The 22225-nt window shown below is 48.3% G+C and overlaps 1 protein-coding gene and 1 long non-coding RNA gene across 3 annotated transcripts in view; one reads left to right on the top strand and one right to left on the bottom strand.

The window, feature by feature from the left end:
- The window catches only part of LOC125615870, a 41275-nt gene extending 39686 nt beyond the window's left edge, over positions 1–1589 (bottom strand). Inside the window, exon 1 of the long non-coding RNA XR_007346470.1 lies at positions 409–1589. This is a non-coding gene — a long non-coding RNA (uncharacterized LOC125615870). The remainder of the gene's footprint in view (positions 1–408) is intronic.
- An 8224-nt stretch (positions 1590–9813) lies between these two features.
- On the top strand, positions 9814–22196 carry S1pr3 (sphingosine-1-phosphate receptor 3). Of its 2 annotated transcripts, XM_048800298.1 has the most exons (3): positions 9814–10066; positions 18661–18865; positions 18964–22196. In XM_048800298.1, exons 2-3 carry the CDS (start codon positions 18852–18854, stop codon positions 19946–19948), a joined length of 999 nt encoding a protein of 332 aa, XP_048656255.1. In that variant the 5' UTR covers positions 9814–10066; positions 18661–18851; the 3' UTR covers positions 19949–22196. The 2 variants fall into 2 exon arrangements, with proteins under 2 accessions (XP_048656255.1, XP_015359438.1); XM_015503952.2 differs by having other exon boundaries at positions 18661–22196.
- Positions 22197–22225: the final 29 nt, after the last annotated feature.

The following is a 22225-nucleotide window of genomic DNA, read 5'->3' as shown; positions in this document are numbered from 1 at the left end:
CACGGATGTGCAGAGATTGAACTCTTTATTAATCAAGAGTGAAGTGAAGGCAAGACCACACCATGCCCCCCACTGCAGAACCCCGACCTGTGCTGGCCTTCCCAAGGGCAGGGGCAGGGACTGTCCAAAATGAATCCTCTGGGATCCATCCAGCCTCCCTAAAACCAACCCATCATGAGCCATAGCAGAGAGACGTAGGGAGTAGCAAGATTGGCAACCTGTGAAGGATGCGTCCTTCTTCCTGTCCTGCTTGCCTCTCTGCTGTGCCCCATGCAGAAAGGTGACGAGTGGGTGTCTTCCAGGGGGGTTGCTGTCTCCAAAGCTCTGTAATAAGTCAAAAGCCTCCAACCGGGCAAGGCATCCCAATGGGTTTCAAGTAGCCAGGATCAAACCACACCTGTCACTTACCAGCCACGCAAGTCCAGGCAAATGGCTTCAGCTTTCTCCTCCAAAGAACAGGATGATATTTCACTGATCTCCTGGGATCGTTCGTACTTAAGCTGGTTGAACAGCTCCCGGCCCATGTAGGCACCAGATCAGCATTTACTGGCATTTGCTCTTATGGCTCCATCAAAACTTTAGTCCTTGCTGCTTAAAAACCCACAGCCTTTGATGTTGCAGGAGTGAGGAAATTGGCAATTAACCATTTTCATTGATCTCCACCCTCTCTCTCCACCCCTACCACCAAGTAGACCAATTGGTGGCCAGGAAAAAAGCAAAGTTACTCGGAAACATTGCAGACACTTGTTCAAAACCCCAGGGGCTCAGCAGCAATACACCGAACCAGTTTCAGCAGCATACAGACAGGTTTGCACATAACCGCTCTACTCACTGCACACTGTTGGATGGATGAATAAACACCACGGGGCATTTTTGTTGGATCATACAGTTTACCTCGTGTGTGAATAGTGTGTAAATGCGGAGCATTGCTCCAGGGATCCAGCCCCCAACACCCTTTCCCGGGTATGGCACTCACAAAACCAGGGTGAATTGGATCCGTGTGACCTAAAGCATCAGGGCTGCTGCCGAATGAGTGTTGGTGGAATCCCGACGTAAGCTCCACTGCAAGCCCTCCAGTGAATTGAATCTGCTTCCACCCACTGGTGTGTCTCCAAACTCTTTCTCTGCTTGCTTTCAGAAGGAAGGGCTCTTACACAAAAGCATGCACATGTGCAAGCACATCGGATCCCCCCTCCTCCCCGAGTTCTCAGTTCCCTTTCTGTCTGCTCCCACTTCATCTGAAAACCCCGACATCCTGCCTGTTTTAAGCCCTCCTCCTCATGCCAGAAGAAGTTAGTTATATTTCCCACGTCTTAAAATGATGTTGCCGTGAGCAAAGTCTGAGCCGACCGGGGTCCTCCAAGGATGCGATACAGATCACAATGATCAATTTGCAGGGACCCAGCACTGTTGAGTAAAAATGCAGCCAGGTGGCTGCTTGCTGTAATAATGTGGATCATGTTTGCTCCTTTTCTTTAATATGGTGGTTAAGCATCATGTTTCCCAAACGGGATCACTGGGAAGGGACTGGGGCAGGGCAGGGAGAGGAGAGGTGGGAACATGATTATGTGACCATCGATGGCTCTCCTACTTATGGGCCATGTGGGCTTTGAGTTCCCCTTTCTAAGCCGTGTTTTCTCATTTGCAAACCACAGCAAAGCTTCACAGAAAAGCGTCTGTGGCAACCCCATGAAGGGCCCAGCACATACGCAGCAGGTGCTTGGTGGGTGTTCCTTCCCTCTCTGCCCCCAACATATCTGGGCCTTTCCCCAAGTATGTTTCTATGTTTAAACGAGCTACTGTTTCCTATGCTTTTGAGATCCATCCAGAAAATCATTGCCTGTACCAATGTGTCAAAGTGTTTCCCCTATTCCAAAAATGTAAGAAAAAACCCTCAATAACCTTAGCCGTGGAGAAATGCAAATCAAGGAGATACTACCTCACCCCAGTTAGAGGGGCTATTATTTTTTTTTTAACAAATAAAGAAAAATATAAATTCTGGAGAGATGTGGACTCTAGACACATTTGGTGGGAATGTAAATTAGGGTAGCCATTATGGAGAGTAGCATGAAGGTTCATCCAAACACTAAAATTATATCTAGCATATGATCCAGCTAGCCCACTTCTGGGTACGCATCCAAGGGAAATGCAAGCAGCGTATCCAAGAGATATCTGCAGGCCCGTGTTTATTTTAGCACTATTCACAACAGCTAAAACATGGAATCCGCCTCAGTGCCCGCCCATCAACGGATGAATGGACAAAGAAAAGTTGTCACCTGTTACAGTTCAGTTCTGGAATGTTCCTGTGTCAAAGGCTTGGTTCCCAGCTTGTGCCACCACTGGGAGGTGGTGGAAGCTTGCAGGGGGTGTCCTTAATGAGTACATCTTTTTCCCTCCTACACCTCCCCCACTAACTGTCTCCTTTTGCTCCCTGGCTGCCTTGGGGTGAGCGGCTCTGTCCCACCATGTTCTCCTACCTGTGATGTTCTACCTTGCCTGAGGCTAAAGCGAAGGGGTTCAGCGATCATGGACGGAAAGCTCTGAGCCAAAATAAATCTTTCATCCATAAGTTGATTTTCTCGGGTACTTTGTCACAGTGAGGAAAGGCTGACTACAGCAGCACGTGTGCACAATAGAATATTATTCAGCCACAAAGAAGAATGAAATCCTGTCATTGGTCACAAAATGGGCAGAAGTGGAGAGCATTATGTTAAGTGACATAAGTCAGACACAGAAAGATAAGTGCTGCATGTCCTCTCCTGTGGAAACCAAAAAGAGTCAAACTAAAAGTGGGATGGTGATTACTAGGAAGTGGGAAGGGTCTGAACGTGGGTGGCGTGGAAACAGGGTGTTTGGGTTTGATTTGTGTTAAATATAGACATGTATGGAGATATCACAATGAACTCCATAAATATGTACTAGTAATACTTGATAATAAAAGTCATAATAAAGAGCTGAACCAGCCAATTTTCCCATTTATTATGAGGATTTCATTTTATGTAGTTATTATACATCGAATTGTCACAATTCAAATGAAAATAGCGATCGCTGATGGGCGGAAGACCAGTTGTCAAAATGTTGGGGTGGTTTTTAATGTAAAATGCTTGCCTTGTCGGGTTCTTCTGAGCTGAATTTCATTTTGCTTAGAGAGCATTCCATTCTGCTGTCCAGTGGTTGGAAAAGAAAACAGTGATCACGGACTCAAGAGATGGCGGATTCCCATCCTATTATTTGGTCAGGGAAGGGATGGATGGGGGAGGGTTTCCTCCGGAAAAGAGTGGTGATGGGTTGAATCATGAAGGGTCATTAACACTTCGTGAGCCTGGCCGGCTGTGCACATGGACTTTGACCTAACTCCAGCGCTGCCTGGGCAAGATGTAGCCCAGGAAAGGAATGAGAGAGGGTAGCAGAGCCCGGCCACCCAGGAGACCCTCTGCTGCTGTCCCCTACTGTGTCCCCATTGTGGCTGGCAGGAGTGGGGAAGGGACCACAAGATGTGTAAGGGGAGGAGACAGTCCAGGCCATGACCCCTGAATTGTGAAGACTGCCTTCTTGTGACAGAGATCTCCAGGTGGCCTCTCCACCGGTGGAACTCAGGTAGGGGCCTCTAGCAGACACAAGGAGGCCACTGTTCTCTGAACTGGCCTGGTCTTCAGGTCTCCACAAAGCCGTTGAGGCAGAGCTGCTGTGCTGTGTGGAGACTTTCTTGGTGACAGAGCACAGATGAACAGGCACAGACAATGACAGGAGAAAAGCTTCATCGTGAAAACTCTGCAACACCAAGTCTCACATAAAACAGCTCCACCCTGCACCCTGCTGTGTAGGCATGTGTGTACGTATTGATCATTGTAGGATAACGTTCTCCACTTTAGATCGTCTTTAAGTAAAGGCCATATGCCTACATGATAACACAACTCAAACCATAAAGCAACAAATAAAAGGAAAGTCATTCGCCCCACACCATCTAACCCTTCTCTTCAAAATGTGAGCAGTCTTCCAGAAATCTCCTGTACAGACTCATAGAATTTTTTTTTTTTTTTTTTTTTTGATCCAGGGATTGAACCCAGGGACACGTTACCACTGAGCCACATCCCCAGCCATTTTTAGAATATTTTATTTAGAGACAGGGTATGGCTGAGTTGCTTGGGCCTTGCTAAGTTGCTGAGGCTGGCTTTGAATGCGCAATCCTCCTGCCTCAGCCTCCCAAGCCACTGGGATTACAGGCGTGCACCACTGTGCCTGGCTCAAAGAATGATTTTCAACAATTTCAATGAAATGCAATTCATCCCCTGCAGCTCATTATTTAAAGTGCACAATTCAATGGATTTTAGGAGATTCATAGAGTGATGCAACCATCACCACAGCCGATTTCTGATCATTTTCATCAGCCTCCCAAGGAGCCCTGCTCCCTGGTACCGCTACTTCCCCTCTCCACCCACTCACCTCCCAGCCAGAGCCAAACATCAATCTACTCTCCATCTCCACATATTTGCTTCTTCTAGACATTTCATATACTCTCTCCTTTGAGGGTTCCGCATTCACAAATTCAAACAATTTCAGATTAAATCTATTTTTTAAAATATTTTAGAATATTTTGAAAATATTTTAAAAATAGTTCAGTCTAAACTGAGCACATAGACTTTTTTCTTATTCCCTAAACAATAACAACTATTTTCATAGCATTTACATTGTCTTAGGTATTATAAGTAATCTAGAGATGATTGAAGTCTATGGGAGGAGGTGTGCACGTTATCTGCAAATAGCACAGCATTTTATATAAGGATTTCAACACTTGCAGACTCTGGTGTCTGGAGGGGATCCTGGAACAAATCTCCCATGAACACAAGGGATGGCTATAAATGAAATCATCTTCTATGATGGATTTACACACATGTTAACAGAAACGGGATCATACCTCCCTTACTCTTTCCCTTGATAGACTATTTTAATGATCTTATCATGTGAGCACATACAGATCTATCTCATGGATTAAAATACCTACAGAGATACTCAGCTCCTACTGACAGATGATCAGATTGTCCGGGCCTCGTGGGCAATGCTGTAATTAAATGTGTCTTGCTGGATTCTTTCAGGTAAAAACATGAGAAATCCCTATAGTGAAACAGCTGATAAAATGGTATACAGAGTTAAAGCTGCGATGGTTATTCCACAATCACCTCACAGAAAGGTGCCACACTGTGTAGCAGAGACAGTGCATGCAGGGAAGGCCAAGAGTCTAGGAGGAAATGAAAGCATGTGAAAATAAATGTAGGTGAGGATTGGCAATGCGGTGCCTGCCTGCCATTCCCCTCTAGGGTTTGGGGTGATTGGCAGCACAGCCGACCTGCAGAACAGTGGAGAGGAGAATAGAGGAGGAGAGGGCTGCATGGGTGCGGGGAGGGCCTCCTCCCACTGGCTGTCAGGGACTCTTCACCTATGGCAGCAGAGCCTGTGGCCAGTGAGCATCTTTGTGGACCTTCCTGATGAGGGTCTGGGTGCTTGTTTCCAACAACAAATGCACCATTTCAACACCAACTGAGTGTCCCCGCATCTATTCTGACACGGACTCCCTGGGGTTAGCAAGGATCACAGGTTAAGGGGTCAATCCCACAAGACTGTCCCTGCTGCGGACTATGATGCACACTTCTGCCCACAGGACGGCTCATCTGGGGATTCCCACGAGTCCCCCTCAGGTTCCATAACTTGCCAGGGTGACTAACAGAACTCAGGAACCTTTTTGCTTATTAGAATAATGGTGCGTTGTAATGTGTCTGTAACAGAGGACACTGTTCCTCATCGGCCATCTCAGTGGAGAGCTGCAGAGGGAGGGGTGTGGAGCACCCCCACTGCCTCGGACCCCGTTGCTGCTCACCCACTCGGGAGCTCTCTGAACTCCACTGTGGGGGCTTTCATGGAGGAGGTCTCCCTACTTAGGCATGGTTGACCACGTGACTGGTGGTTGATGACAGCTGCCTCCACCCCTGCTCCCTCTCTGGAGATCCAGGGTTAGTGCTGAAACTCTTCCCAACTCTACTTTTTCTGGCCACCTCCATTCTAAAACGAATAGGGCCCAAGCCAGTCAGTCGTCTCATTAGATCAGTGAGTGTCCCCAGGACTCAGAGCTCTGCCACAGGAACCCCAAAGGCCAAATATTTATTTCTTAATCTACCCCAGAGTCCTGGTGTGTATCTTCCTTGAGGGGTCAGATGCAATCCCTACCTCTCCTGCACACACACCCCGCACACTCCACATTCATACACACACCTCATGTAAACACACTCACCCCACCATATACAGCACACACACATCACACACACCACATATCACACACATACACACACCATACATACCACACATACATAATATGCACATACACAGACACACACCACACATACCTTTCACACGTGCACACACCATGTACTATACATGTACCACACACACTCACACTAAGAATGTGCATAAACATACCACACACCTCACACACATCACATAAACTTGCAGACCATATACATACACACACCTCACATCACAGACACACACACACACCACACATACACATCACTTACACATCGCACACATATGCACACACAACACACATATCACATACACACTCATTATGTTTCTGAATGTTGGAAACATTCTTATAAATTGTGAAATTCAGAAAGGACAGTTCCTGGTGTCTTGATGGCTCCTAGCTCACTTCCAGGATGGAAGCAGCAGGGTGTGTGTGGGGGGAGAGTAGGAGTATGATGATGGGGATGAGCTGTGTGGTCACTCAGCTCTGGGTGACACCTCTGTCACTGAGTGAACACTTCTCCTTGAAGGACTTTAGCAGTGAGTCAAAGACTTCCTTTGGATCCAGACAAGGTCACTGTACAAAAGGCGAAGCTTCATTCTGCAAATCCACACCAGGGTCAATATTTTAAAGCTATTGCATGTAGAGCAAGCCAGCAGAGAGGAAGCAGCTTTGGCTTGTCTGTCACCTTGCAGACAGAGTGACCACAAGGCCTGAGTCACCCACATTACTTAGGGCTCCTTTCCACCACCATAGCCCTACCTGTGAAAAGGTCTTTCCTTTTTCTGGGGCCACCATATCATAAGTTGGGGCTCCCCAAAGAAATAGAACCAAGAGGAGATGTACACACACACACACGGCACACACAGATCTATCGTGAGGGACTGGCTCACACAATTATGGAGGCTGACAAATCCAAAATCCATAGAGCTGATGCCCCAGCTCAATTCTGAAGCCATCTACACTATTGTAGAAGCAGTCTGAAGACGGACTCTGACAAGGGACAGTGTTGGCCTTTTGTCTTCAAAAAAGATACATTCAGGCCTTCAACAGATTGGATAAGGGCCACCCACACTGAGGAGGGCCATCAGCTTTACTCAGTTTACAGATTCAGATGTTCATTTCATCCAAAATCACCTTCACAGACATGCTCAGAATAATGCTTGACTAAATATCTGGGCACCTCATGGCCCAGTCAAGTTGATACATAACATTAACCATCCCAACCACCAAATGGCTCCATGGAAAGTAGAAAAGCCTTTTATTTTCTTCCAATGAGCACTGAGTGATTACCCGGATTGCCTGCACACTTTCACCTACATGTACTACACCACATCTACTGGCACACCCTGTCTGACTCAAATATTTCATCCAGGGTTGAAGAATGAGGATTTCCTAATTCCCCAGTTTCCCTTCTCATACCGATAAACCAGTATCCCTCCATTAAATTGCTTTTCTCACCAATCAGGGATGCAGAAGGGGAGACTTTCATTCAACTGAATTGTAGGGAGAAATATTCTCCCCAGAGAAGTGAGAGAAGCACCTCTCTAGGGTCTACAGGGGCACAGAGTGCCCAATTGTCAGGCACCAGTGTCTGGGTCTTAAAGTCCAGGGATAAGATGAGGCACTTGATTATGAGAGGCCTGTGTGTGGGGAGAGCTTCTCCAAACTAGGCATCTTTGGGGAAAAGAAACGTAATTGAAAGAGGAGTTTTAGGGACCCCTTAGTGAGATGCTATGGGCCAAATCCCGTATCTTTCTTATGGAAATCTTTAGTGAAGAATCAAGAGTCCCATTTTATCCTCAGGACTGCTGGAATCCATCCCAAGACTGGTTTTGGAGGCCTCAGCAAAACTCATGAATGCCCACCATGATTTTCTCTGTGAATGAAGACATGGTTGCTGGTCAAAATTCAGTCAGCACCCCAGAAGTGAATTTTACATAGTGGGAAGTAACTCAATACACTTGTTAATGAACTGATGGACTGTTTTTGTGAGCTGTAGATTCAGTGGCCAGGCTGCTCTATTGTTACCTGATATGGCAAAGGCCCATGAAACACATTCCCTCCTCTCCTTTTCTTGACTTGATGCTGTAGGAGTCAAACAAATGGAAACACATTTGGTCCCACTTGCAGTTGGAGTCAGAAATTGTTTTTTTCAGTACTCTGAAAGCAAATTGGTGAGCAAATTTGGTAGGCTAGGCAAATTAGACGGTGTGAAACACTGAGCTGGTCTCCCAGCTCAGGGGCCCACTTTACCAGTGAGTCCTAGGGTAAGCAGAGCCCTGCAGCCTTGCCTGGGCAGGGTTCATGTCCCTGGGGGCTTGCATTTCTCACCAGGCGACAGAAGGAGGAGAGGTGCTGGCCAACTTCTACTCTGTTGCCCTAACGTGCCAAATGCACCCCTAAGAATCATATGCTCCCTGTTCCAAGGGAAGGATGCATCGGACTCAGCCTCAGGAAGTAAGAGGACAAACGTGAAAAGGTCCCCGGAGCGCTTTACTCCAAGACCCTAAACTCTCTCTAGGGGCTCAACTCTGTCTGCCCAGGAATTTACAGTCTTGATTTGAATAACAGCTCTTTAGTTCCTCCTGCCTTTGTGTCTCCCCCTCTCCCTCCTCCCCAGAGCTTCTAGGATGGTTTCCCTATTCAAGCCATTGAAGTCTCTGTTCTTTGCTTTTAATGGACAATTTGGCCATTCCCTGCCGGGGTTCTTTCTGTTTAAAGACTTCACAGGGATGACCTCAGTTCCCCACCCACAAGGAGAAGATCCTGGCGCGCAGTTGGGGGTACAGCATGGCTGCTTTGGAGGGAGATGGGGGCTTCACCTGTCATCCTCCTGCTGCCGGTCTATTTGCTGGACCAAGGGTGGACCAAGGGTGGACCAAGGGTGGGCGCGCCGCCGAAACCGCGTTTGCCAGAGGAGCTGGGTTCTCGAAGTCAGAGGGGTAGGAGGGAGGGCGGAGACTCCCCAGGCGCTGGAGGGGAGGAGGGCAGAGAAGGAGGGGAGAAGGGCAAGGAAGGAAGAAGTCCAAAAGAAAATCCTGCCGGTCGCCAGAGGCTCACCTGCAAGTTCAAGCCTGCGGACAGTCAATTTCAGACGGAAATGGTGACCATCAGGACAATAATAACCACATTACTAATAATAGCAATAACGATATTTATAATAGAAATAATCGGCAGCAGCATCAGTCCGAACCCTCGCTCTCAGCTCTCCCTGGACAGGGGCCGGTCCCAGCCCGCAGATCCACTTAGATAATCTGTCCCCGCTGGGTCCCGGGCGCCTGTGGAACTCGCGGGAGGGACGCAAGTTGTGGGGACCGGTCTGGGCCCAGGACCTGGGGGTCCGCGGCGCCCGCAGAGGACTGAGGAGTGGGGCAGGAGGGCGTCCAGACTGGGTGAGGGCCCCTGCTCCGGTACGGGGGGCCCGATTGCGGGGGCTGGCGCCAGTTGGAGGCCAGGCGGCAGGAGGGGCGGGCTGGGGACACGAGCTGGGGGCGGGAGGAGGGCTCTGCGGGGCCCCGCCCCGGCGGGCCGCTGGAAAAGTTTGTGCTCGGACTCGCTGGAGCAGAGACTGAGCCAGCCGGATCCAGGGACAGGCGACAGCGACCCGGCCCTGAGCAAGTTGGCAGGACGAGCTCAAGGAAAAGCCGGGGGCAGGAGCGACCTCCCGACCCCCTAGACCCCGGTATCTGAGCGGAGGAGGGGGCGCCTGGGTCGCCGCCGCACCCACCCGCCAGGATGCCGGTGGGCCAGGGTCCCTTCCAGACGGAGGTGAGCGGACGGTACTGGTCCTGGGGACTCGTGGACGCGGACCCGGGTGGGGTGGCCTGGGGGATCCATTGGGCCCACTTTTCGGACAAAGTCCCAGCGGGTCCTGGGTGGCGCGGTGACCTGGACGCTGAGTTCACTCACCGCCAGAGCGCTCCACATCAGCATCCCGCCTCCCTGGCCATCCACCCAAGGGACCGAGCCAGGAAGGGGCAGAGAGGGCGATTCCTTTTGAACTACCCTTGGACCGGTTTAAAAAAAGCTGATCTGGTGTGTTTGGAGGGGTGGGGGTGGGATAAACTGAGTGAAACTGAAGTGGCTTGAAGTTCCTTTATTATTTTCCTTGGACAATTAAAAATGTTCGGTGCCCTCCTCAAAGGAAGACCCTGAGGACCATGAGGGTGAAGGAGGGTTGGGTTTCTTCGCCTGGAAAAAATCATTATTTTAGGTTACCGTTAGTTGGTTACAACATTCCAGTTTTCCTAACATATCTCTAACAAGTCATTTAAGGCTATCAAGATGGGAGCTGGAAGTCCAAGTCCCCTCAACACAGTACCCAAGTTCTCAGCAGGAGATGGGCACTGTGAGTTTCATAATTGAGGCGCAGCCTAGGAAGAGACCAGTCTCACAATGGTCTCTGTCTCAATCTATCTTTCTGGTTGCCTCTGTCTCTCTTTCTGGCTTTGGACACTCCCAATGGCATATTTCCTTGTGGTGTTTTTATATTTAGATGTAAGAGAGGGACTCCTTGTTGGATTTTTAAAGGGAACACACTTTGATTTGAACATTGCAGAAAAGAAAAGGCAGCAGCACGAACAGAGGATTCTTCCATCCTGTATCTAGTGTCTCTGGCCAGAACTCGGAGACTTGCAGAATTAGGTTGCTTTCTAAAATCTGAACAGTAAAATTATCCGATGTTTTATATAATCACATGGGTGTGATTTATTTTTTTCAATATACTTTTATTCTTTTCTTCATAGATGCAAATCTTGCAGGCAGGTTTAAGGAAACTATAATTCCTAGAAAGTATAGGGGAGGCTGTTGTTCTGCTCCTCAATGACCAGGGCTGGTTTTATATGAGTGGTAGGTGGGGGGTGGGGGGGATGTATGTATGCACATGCTCTGTTTGAGTCGTGGAAGTGTCCAGATTTTAATTGATACAGAGCTCAATGTTCAGAGGAATTATTGTGTTGCCATAGAAGAACTGCACATTGGGTGTTTTAAATCAACAAACCAACAAATGTTCACATTGGCCCTACTAAAGTCATTCCTGTTTTCTGACACCAGAGATCTATCTACCCTTCAAAGCCAGCCCTTTAGGGCCACCGCCTAAGACACAAGAGAGAATGGAGTCACAACCAGTTTGGAGCTTTGAAAAGGCCATTTTCCTTATAACAGTTGTGAATTTTTTAAGTTCAGGACAGTCCTAATTTTCTACCATATTTGGATGCTAGAAATTCTCATTTCCTGTAGGAGAAGCTTTACGTATAGTCTTAATGACCTGATTCCTCAAAATTCAGAGACTGATTTCCCTCTTTCTGGAAATCATGATGCTGAATTATTTCCGTGGTATCTCTTCCATCTTCCTCCATATCTACAGTATATTTATATGCTCAATAATGAGAATTTGAGCACATCCCAATCTGGAAAAATTGGGGGTTTCCCTATTGTACAACACTTTTTTTTTTCTGCCAAAGCCTGGAGATAACCTCTCAGCAAACTGTTCACAGAGCTAGCTGGAACGTGGTGGGGTAGGTTACCCATGCCCCTCTAGTCTTCACATCTGGCTTTATAAGCCCTCTTTTATCACTTTTGGAACCATTTATATTATTCCTGTGTTGTGCATTTTCTGTTCAATTAAATACCTTAAGAGATTTTCCAGAAGACTTTGGGAGATAATGTTTTGAGGAAAAATAGTTTCAGTTAATAATTCATTTCAACTGTTGCTTTTATCACAGCTCCTGGGCATAAAGTCTCCTGTTTTCTGGTTTGTTTGTTTGTTTGCTTTTGCATTCTATTTTTGAGGAATGGAAGTTGCTTCAACGCAACAAGGCAATAAGCCTGTTAGGTGAAAATATTTTGGGGTCTAGAGTGTGACATCCAGTGGGTGGGTTTTGTCCTGTCAGCAAGCATGCTGCTGGTATGGTCAAGCGCAGTATCCTAGAGTCAGGTCCTCAGCCAACTTTTTGGTCTTGAACATTCTTCTCCATTTTCCTGGCTTCAGAATTTTCTAAATATTTCAGTAAAGTCCCCAGAGTGTCATTCCAATATTTTGCCAACACAGTAGCTGGGCAATTCTGCTGTAAAGCATACTGGGAAAATTCTTATCATCTCCTAGTAAAAGGACATGTGGCAAGGTGACAGCCTTCCAAAGAGCTTACCCCTGATGGCGTGCATGGGAACCAGATGACAAGGACATCCAGCCCAGCCAGACTCTATGACCTAGGGCAAATGGCCCCTCCCCCAACTTTCGTTTCCTATTGTGCACACTCAAGACAGCAAATGGTACTGTGGGTCTAGCCTTGGCACAGAATGGACCACAGGTGGACTTCTTGGGCAGGACACCTCTTGTGTGAATTGGCCTTTGGCTTCCTCACCGAGCCTGTTTCCACACATCTGCATTCATTTTGTGGAAATCTTAGTCGTGATCCAATCCCATGCTCTTGAGAACAGGAGCAGAAACCGTTTGAAAAGATTGGTTAGAAAGCAAAAGGGAGCAGATTCAGTTGCCTCCCCTGGACCAGTCTGGAAGCCTAGGAGGATGTTCACAGGGTGCCTGTGTGGGGCCAGTACCCGAGGTTCCTTGGACACAGTCCCCCTGTCCAGGGTTCCATGGACTCTGCCCATATTCGTAATAGCACCCATCCTGGTGTGCTGAAGATCGGACTAAAGAGAATCCACCAGAAGCAGGAATCTCCACCAGGAAAGTGAATTCAACTCCATGCTTTGAAGAAGAAAAGTGGGAAAAGATGCCAAACCTTTACCTGGTGTGTCTAGCGGTTGGTATCTCCCAGGGAGCTTCATTAGAGGGCCTAGATCAAAGCGCCAGGCGCGTGAGACTGTGTGTAAAGCTTGCATTTTTCCATGAACGATCTGGAGGCCGCGTGAGGTCACCCAAGAAAACCAGAGCAAGGGAAAAGACTCATTAGCAAAGGAATTTCGCTGGAGCCGTGAAAGGCCAGCTCATTATTTCCTTTCTGAATTCTTTAAAATGAAAAGAAAAAGGGAAATTCTTGCTTTTCAAGAAATGTTGCTCGTTGGCAAATCTTGGGTGCTTCAATTCAGTTTGGGGGACAAAGTGGTGGACTTTCCCAGGAGAATATTCCTTTTAAAAACATAGCATCTTGCATGTGACCAGGGAAATGTCTTCCTATCTCATTGTGCCTTCCTTTTATGTGTGTGGGGTGGGGGGGGGGCTGCTAGACTTTGTAGAAATATTAGCCTTCTTCTTTTTTCCTTTCCCTTCTTTTTATAGTTTGTTTATTTTTCAAACTGACATGTGGAGAAAGTGAATGGCTAGAGTAGAAAGCACATCTGGAATCCATCTGGCCCCCTCTCCCAGGCTCACCTCCCCCCAGGGGATGCTCCTTTGGGAGTGGGGGGAGGTAGCCATGGCTAACATTGGTAGGGTCTAACTTGGGGTCATCCGCCATGGAATCATCTTCTAGAAGGTGTCTTATTTCTTCTGGGCAAAAGAGTGAACATGTTGGTGTTTAAAATGCCTTGAGGGAAGCCGGTGATCCCAGGTCCATGAGGCCAAAGGGAAAGCTGTTAGGAAACAGAGTCCTCTCTAAGAGAAGTTCAGGGGTGAGCAGAGGCTCTCCTTACATATGCAGTGACTGGAAATGTGGATAGGGACAGGCGGGGAGGAGAGCAGACACAGACAATGAAATACCTAAGTCCCTGGCAGAGCCAGGGAGGGAGCAGGAGTGAGGGGCTGTCAGGGTGGTCAGGGAGGGTTGGTTGGGGCAGGACTCAGAACGGAGTGTTCGGTGCTGGTGAACTTCAGGCAGGACTCTGCCGAGGAGTGTGGTTGGCTGGAGACCCGGCGGCTCGTCTGTACTTCTGCAATGTGCCACTGCTTTCTGATTCTGCACAGAACTCGTCTGCCCCATAGTTTCATTTCTCAGCACTAGGCTGTCTTTTTAAGTGTTTGGGTGGAAATTAAACAGCAACCAACATGTCACTGCCAGCTCTGGACAATTAGCCTCTAAATTAAAACATGAGACTTCATTCTGTGTCGGTTTTGCCCTGGAGATGAAGGCCAACCTGGCTTCCCATCCTAGTTCCATCTTGCAGGATGGGGGTGGGGACAAGCTGCTGTCAGTGCTAACATCCAGGAAGCCCAGCACCCCTGAGTCATGGCAGAAGTTCATCTTAGACACCAGCATGCCCCTCAGAAAGCAAGGGTAGCCCACAGAAGCACAGGTGTGTGTTCACCCGGAGAACACCCTCTCTCAGGCCTGATGACAAACAGCATGTGGGCCGTAGAGAAATCACAAACTCGATTGAGTAGAGGGTGACATGTCTGTCCACGTGATGGATGAGAGCAGTCAGGACTGGCCACATCCCCCAGCATGATTCCCATGAGCATCCTGGTGAGAGAAATGTGTCACACACCTTCATGTCCTGTGGGGATCATTTATGTGAGGGGCAGAAACAGGTGAAACTCACCACAGGATGACAAGCCCAAGACTGTGGTCACATTGGAGGCTAGTGACCAGGAGGGGCACTAGGTAGCCTGAGGGGCTGGGTCTCACCTGGGGCTGTTCTGGGTGCTGATCTCATGGTATTTAGATTGTGTCTGTGTGTGTGGGGGGGGAGACAGACTGACTACCCAGCGCTCCAATAGTGGGAGTACTGAGCAGAGCTTGCTGGGGACAGAGCTGTCGTCTGACAAACTTGAGGTTTGTGGCTAGCACCCTTTAAGAGTAATGGGAAGAACTTGCTCATGATATGCTTTTGACCATTCGCAACAATGTTTAGGCAGAGCCAAAATCAATATGGCCTTTTGGCTTTTAGCCCAGCACTTAACTCTCAGGATGGGGCTAGCTTTGTAATGCTGATAATCCAGAGAAAATAAGCTTTTTAGATTCCATAGAGAGACTGATATCTTCCAGTTATGCAAATGCAGAGAATCGTATTTCACAAAAGACATCCTGCAAAAATATAATCTGTGAGTGATGAATGTTTAATTAAGGGAAATGATAAATCTAGCATTGATGGGAAAGCGTGTTCACCCTCAAGAGTCATGGTCTTCTTGATGGGTCTATGTCACATCTTCTACTAGTTTTACTATGGTCATTTGATGGCTGGTTGCTCGTCTTTATTGTTTTATTGTTTTTCTGTTGTTCTGTGCAGTCTTACCCAGGGGAAGGGAGAGGAAAAAATGTGAGCTTGCATAGCGTTGTCTATTGTTCTATCTCCAGATTTGGCCATTTTAAAGGAACTCATTTCCCTCCCCCCCCCCACCACTTCAAGGCAAAATCCAAAGTGTGCAACACTTTCAAGGGAGCATTGAGGTGTATAAAATGAGGTGTGGGGTTAATGTGGAGGAAACCGCAACACAGGAGACAAGAGGAGTTAGCTCAAAAACAGTCTGAATTATCAAGACCTACCCACATTACCTGCACTGAGTCCCCAGGCACCAGCATGAGAACCAGGGTTTGTCTCAGTGTGTCATTTTCTGGGGCAGAAAACCCTGGTGGTGGTGCGGATTGCCCAGGGACATTTTGAGATAAACCTGGACGCGGAGGTGTCTTGGACAGCACAACTGGTAGCCTGGAGGGGAGGTGGGTGGGACATGGCAAGGTCCCTAGGATCCATTCAGCAGCAGCGTGGGGATGGCTTGGGCCCAGCATCCACAGGACACAGTGCCAGGGCCCGTTCCCCTCACCATGCAGAGTGGGGAGTGTATCCTCCAGTCACTCTCTCAGGTAAAGAAACAACTAGACAAGCAGACATAAAGGGCACAAGCCTCTGCTGAGCACCTGATCATGTACAAGATGCTGGGAAAGACACGGGGATATAAGGTCATCCAGGCAAAGCGTCCGTGTGTTCATGGGTTTGAACTGCTCAGAAAATTTCAGCTGCTTTTTATCATCTCTGCTCTTCGAAAGATTGCTGGCAATTTTTAAAAAGTGATATGCAGCCTCAGGTCAAGTTCACCAGGGTCAGAAAATGCTACAGAACAGGTAGAATGTGACTTGGGGCTTGAAGGACAGACAAGATTTGAATGAAAATCAGGGTTGGGGGCTCTGCCTCCAGGAGAACCCCCAAGGTCCTGGCTGGCTGGGGAGCAGGGCTGGATGAGACAGCCCTGGGGGTTGGTTAATGAGAGACATGGAGAGACCTGGGTAGGTGACCCCTCCTGTCCTTCATCGTCAGCCCAACTCCAGAGCTGGGCTGCTTTCCTTTCTGAAGTCAGAAGAGGGCTTTGGCCAACATATAAAGGCTTCTGCCAGCATGTGGCATTCAAGCTGACCTTGACCCAAGCCCTCTGTGATCCCAGAAAGAGCTCATGGGGGGAGGGGCCCAGCAGTTCCAGGCAGAGCACAAATGTCAGCTCAGACAGCCTGTGGCTTCTAGAACAACCAACCCCTTCAGGCTTCAACACTCTGGAGGAAACCTCTGTGAAGAGGTCGTGAACCCTCTCTGCCCATCTGGGAAAATCTGACTTCCACCGTAATGTAGGGAGGCGAGGGCTTGGACAGATTGTGTGCCTGGAGGGTCACTAGGGTGTGGAAACATTTTAAAGCCACCTTGGCTTCTCAGCCCCACAAGGTAGCCTCAGTGCAAGCTCCTGCACCCTTCAAGGGACTGAGGCCCTCACAGGGCTTGGATTCATACACAGGAAGGAACTTATGGTGAGTGAGACCTTCACATTACACTGGACCCAAAAATGCAGAGCCCCATATTGTTGCCGAGAGATCCAAGCTTCTCTGAACCAGATGTAAGGCTGCAGCTTCAACACCAGGAGAGTAAAGCATCTTCACTGGATACGCATAATGGGCCATTTTCAATCAACCTCATTTGGTCTTCATTAGATATTTAAATATTCAAATAATTTGAATTAGAAATAAATGAGTCTAGAAAGATGTCACGTGACCTCACGCGTATGCAAAAGCTAAAATGCTGATTTCATAGAAGCCCAGAGTAGAACAGTGATTACTACAAGCTGGGAAAGGGAGAGGGCAGGAGGAGGTTGGATCATGCGCACAAAGTTATAGTTGGATACAGAAATAAGTTCCAGGGTTCTACAGCACAGTAAGTGTCTACAGCTTACAACTATTCAATACATATTTTATAAAGAACTAAAAGAGAGGAATTCAAAACTTCCCAACACAGAAAAATGACAAATGTTTAAAGAGAAGGAAATGCCAATTACCCTGATTAGATCATGACACGTTGTCTACATGGGGGATCAAATCATCACACTGTACCCCATACAAATGTACAATTATCATGAGTTAATTACAACTTTAAAAAAAATAATAATTCTACTGAAAGCAATTTCTGCTTTAATAGTTGGGTCTGCATCATGGTCACTACACAGGATGCCAATCAAGATGACCACTGGTCAGGATTCAGTGGAGGAAGTATTAAAATTCAGAACCCCTCAAGGGCCCGTGCCTGGATTTGTTGCCTGGGTGACCCCACAGTGCTCTCAGACATGCGGTTTCTTCTGGCTCACAAGCATTGATTTAGTTTTGCTTAACATTCAGGCCTCTGATTTTTTTTTTCCCCTTGAGGTGCTGGGGATGGAACAGAGGGCCTCGAGCATGCTCCGTGCACCCCCTAGCACTGAGCTACACCCCCAGCCCAGGCCTCTGCGTGTTGAACACCTCAAAGCCTGCATGGCTCCTCTTGCTGGTCCTTCTTCCCTTAACCTCAGCACCAGCCCAGGTTGGCAGGTTTGTGCTCCTGCCTCACCAAGCTTTGAACTCAGGTGCACAGCGGCTGCCTGGTCCACACCCTGCCTTTAGCTGTTCTTCCTGTGGTGACTGCATGGTGGTCAGGCCTCAAGACTCTCTGCCAGGCACACCCAATCCCCTCCAGACCCCAGGGCAAGCTTTCCAAGGAAACATCAGTGCTTCCCACGATGTCACTCCAAATCTCATCTGAGAGGTCTTGAAAACTGAGCAGGCTTCATTCTGGATTCCATCCTGTGGTCCCTTTTGTGTGTGTGTGTGTGTGTGGATTTGGTTGGTTGTTTTTTGTTGTTGTTGTTGTGTTTTAAGGTTTTGTTGTTTTGTTCTGAGAAAATCTTGAATCCCTCCAGGTAACTGGGGGAGATGGTTTCCCAGCTCCCACGTGGTAGAGAAAGATTGACAGGGTAGCATCTCCTGGTGCATGAAAGTTTTCAAGTGGAACCTTTATTTGGGTCGGCAGGGTCACATGACTGCATTTCACACCTTGGTAACTCCAGACCCCAAAGCGCTTTCCCTCAATCACTTAGAAACTTGGCCTGTGTTTACAAACCCTCTGCAGCCCTGACCAGGCCAGCTGTCCAAATGCTTCAGCATTTTCCTCGCGGAGGTTCCTTAGGTGGTGATCCAGCGCTTCATCCCGGGCTCTCTCCTTTCATCTTGTTGCAGGAGGCGGTGTGCGACATTCTTCCTGGACTCCTGCCTGCTCCCATTCCTCAAGCCGCGGCCAGCCGCAGTCCTGCTGGGCTCTTGAAATGAACGTTCCCCGAGCGCCCCCTGGTGGATTGTGGAGGTGACCGTCTGTCGATGCCCAGCGATGGCAACCGTGCTCCCTCCGGGTCCCCAGCCGGCCTCGGGGAATGAGACTCTGCAGGTACATTACAACTACGTGGGGAAGCTGGAGGGCAGGCTGAAGGACCCCTCCGAGGGTGGCAGCACGCTCACCACCATCCTCTTCTTGGTCGTCTGCAGCTTCATCGTCTTGGAGAACCTGATGGTTTTGATTGCCATCTGGAAAAACAATAAATTTCACAACCGCATGTACTTTTTCATCGGCAACCTGGCTCTGTGCGACCTGCTGGCTGGCATAGCCTACAAGGTCAACATTCTGATGTCCGGCAAGAAGACGTTCAGCCTGTCCCTGACAGTCTGGTTCATCAGGGAGGGCAGTATGTTTGTGGCCCTTGGGGCGTCCACCTGCAGTTTGCTGGCCATTGCCATAGAGCGGCACTTGACCATGATCAAGATGAGGCCCTACGATGCCAACAAGAAGCACCGGGTCTTCCTTCTGATCGGGATGTGCTGGCTCATTGCCTTTTCGCTGGGAGCCTTGCCCATCCTGGGCTGGAACTGCCTGCAGAACCTCCCTGACTGCTCCACCATCCTTCCCCTCTACTCCAAGAAGTACATCGCCTTCTGCATCAGCATCTTCATCGCCATCCTGGTGACCATCGTCATCCTGTACGCACGCATCTACTTCCTGGTCAAGTCCAGCAGCCGCAAGGTGGCCAATCACAACAACTCGGAGCGGTCCATGGCCCTGCTGCGAACGGTGGTGATTGTGGTGAGTGTGTTCATCGCCTGCTGGTCGCCCCTCTTCATCCTCTTCCTCATAGATGTGGCCTGCAAGGCCAAGGAGTGCTCCATCCTGTTCAAGGACCAGTGGTTCATCATGCTGGCGGTCCTCAACTCCGCCATGAACCCCGTCATCTACACGCTGGCCAGCAAGGAGATGAGGCGCGCCTTTTTCCGTCTGGTCTGCAACTGCCTGGTCAGGGGCAAGGGGGCCCGCGCCTCACCCATGCAGCCGGCTCTGGACCCAAGCAGAAGCAAATCCAGCACCAGCAACAATAGCAGCCACTCCCCAAAGATCAAGGATGACCTGCCCCACCCAGCCGCCACATCCTGCATCATTGACAGAAACAGAGCACTTCAGAACGGGATCCTCTGCAAGTGACATCTCCTCGCGCCCAGCTCTGCAGCCAAGCTCTTATTTATTGCATGTGTCGCTTCCATGGGGACCCTTAAAGAGCTGAGACTCAGGACATCTACTTGATGTTGCCTGACAACCTGCCCAGGAGCCGACTCCTGAGAAGGGGACCCAAGGAATCACCAAACCATTTCAATAGACAGCGTGCTTTGTCTGTTTCGGGCACCAAACTACGAAGCTGCTGACGTCATCCACGGCCTTCTACTGAACTCTGGATGCCGCATGCCATTGTTCACGAAGAGGGCAGGTCGGGGCTATGCGATGCACTGGGTGTTTCTCAGCGTGCCTCTGGATGACGTTTTCGTAACTCCACACTACACTGAATGGGTGCTTGTATATCTGTCCCTTTCTGTGTTGCATGGAATTCATGTTCCAGGCGTTTGCCACGTGGTGCCGACATAAAGTCTCAGTATCCCGCACAGTTAGGAAACCAGTCCTGCAAATGTGTTCTGACTGTAGCACCAGGTACAAGGACATGGGTGTGAATTAGGTGGGCCTCTTTAGATTGCTGTGAAGTCTCATGGTAAGCAAAAAGTTAAGGCCTAAATTCCCCAAATAAGGCTTGTCCAAGGCCAGCCCCAGATGTGTGGGTCTGACCCTAACTAGCCCTGTGTCCCTCTGGAGAACTTTAAGCACATCCAAAAGTGAGAGAGCACTTAATTTGGGGGGAGGTGGACTTGTGCAAGTCGCAGCCAGGATCTCCCAAGAGCCCGTGCGCCCCAGCTAACCAAAGAAACAGCTCATGAGGGAGGGGCAGGGTTTTCCCTCCATCCCGGTTGGCCTCACCAAGTCACGGGGGGGTGTGGTCTACTTCATGTAATGGGGGAGTTTCCATTGGAAGGAGAGGGTTAGAAGACAGAACTCTGGTTCTAGGTCAAGTTTGGATTCTGCACTGGAAAAGTACAGAGTCAGTCATCTCCCGGGACTGTCACCTACGTCAGCAAAATCACAGCTTCCTGAAAGCAGACACTGATCCCAACTATTAGAGCAGCTTAATTGTCAGGTTAGAAAATGTGATCTGACAACTTATTCAGGCTTCAGAGAGATGCATTATAATACCTACATGATACTGTAATTTTATTTTTCAACACCAGTTGAACCTATATCACTGTGTTTACCTTTTAAAGGAATTACTAAGAAGCATCCTTGATCGTGTTCTTCCCCAAGGATCTTACATACAGTATACACAGAAGGAAAATGAGTTTGTGTGTAGGGCTGGCATAGATACACACTCTCTGTGCTCTTTGTAAAAACAAAAATCAAAAGCCACCTTCAGAAGGCTTCTCGCTTGGAGTAACTTCACATCAGCGCCCCCTACTGTTTTTTTTTTTCTTTTTTAGGGTTAGTGAGAATTTTGCCTTATTAATACCTAAAAGAGCAATCTGAACTCATGAATGACTCTTTGTTAGAGAAATTCCTTCCTGGCAAGTTGCTCTTATCAAGGAAGCTTTCTGTGGGTCCTGGGTAACCTGTAGCTACTGACCAAAGACCTTCCTCGTTTTTTGTTCCTGTTGAGATACTGGTAAGGAAATGCTCCACGAGGCCCGTACTGTTGCCGACTCTACATCACTGAAAAATAGCTTATTTGGTTATCAAATAGCATGAGAAAAGCCAGGGCATTTCTAGGAAAGCTTTATTGAAGTTTCTGGATTAAGAACAAGAACAATAGAAATGTATAAGGGAGACAAAATGCATTTTCACATAGGAAATGAAATTATTTGATCTGTCATAATGTGGAGTTGCTTTGGGGGCCTTGGGTCTCTCTGTCAGTATGCTGTGTCTTATGGTCACACTTTGGTCCAGAACCGTGACTTCTCTAGTGTCTGCGCAGGTCAGCTTTCATTCATCGACCCTCTTCGGGGGCCACATCCGTCACTCCCTCCAAGAGGCACTATACAGGCTTCTTGGAGATGATGCAAAACTGTTAAGCCATCTGAATTTAAAAATACACTAAGAAAGTAATTATGCTCATTTGATATATGCAAAAACCAACCACCTTCAATATCCATATGCACATTCCTAACAAGCTAACCAACTTCCTCACTAGAAGTTGAGTGTGTCAAAGTCGTAGCCCTGAAGTTTGGAAATAGGGTGATCTTATATGCCACCGAGAACCTGTGTTAGATCTCCTTGCAGTTAGTAACCTTTACTATTTCCAATGTATGTTTGTTGAAATAAATAAATAAATAAATAAAACCAAAAGGCCGCACGTAAACCAGTTTTGGGGAGTCCGTGTGGTGGGAT

Source organism: Marmota marmota, unplaced genomic scaffold (assembly GCF_001458135.2).
Source record: "Marmota marmota marmota unplaced genomic scaffold, marMar, whole genome shotgun sequence".
Lineage (NCBI taxonomy): Eukaryota > Metazoa > Chordata > Mammalia > Rodentia > Sciuridae > Marmota > Marmota marmota.
This window is presented reverse-complemented; position numbering and strand designations above follow the sequence as displayed.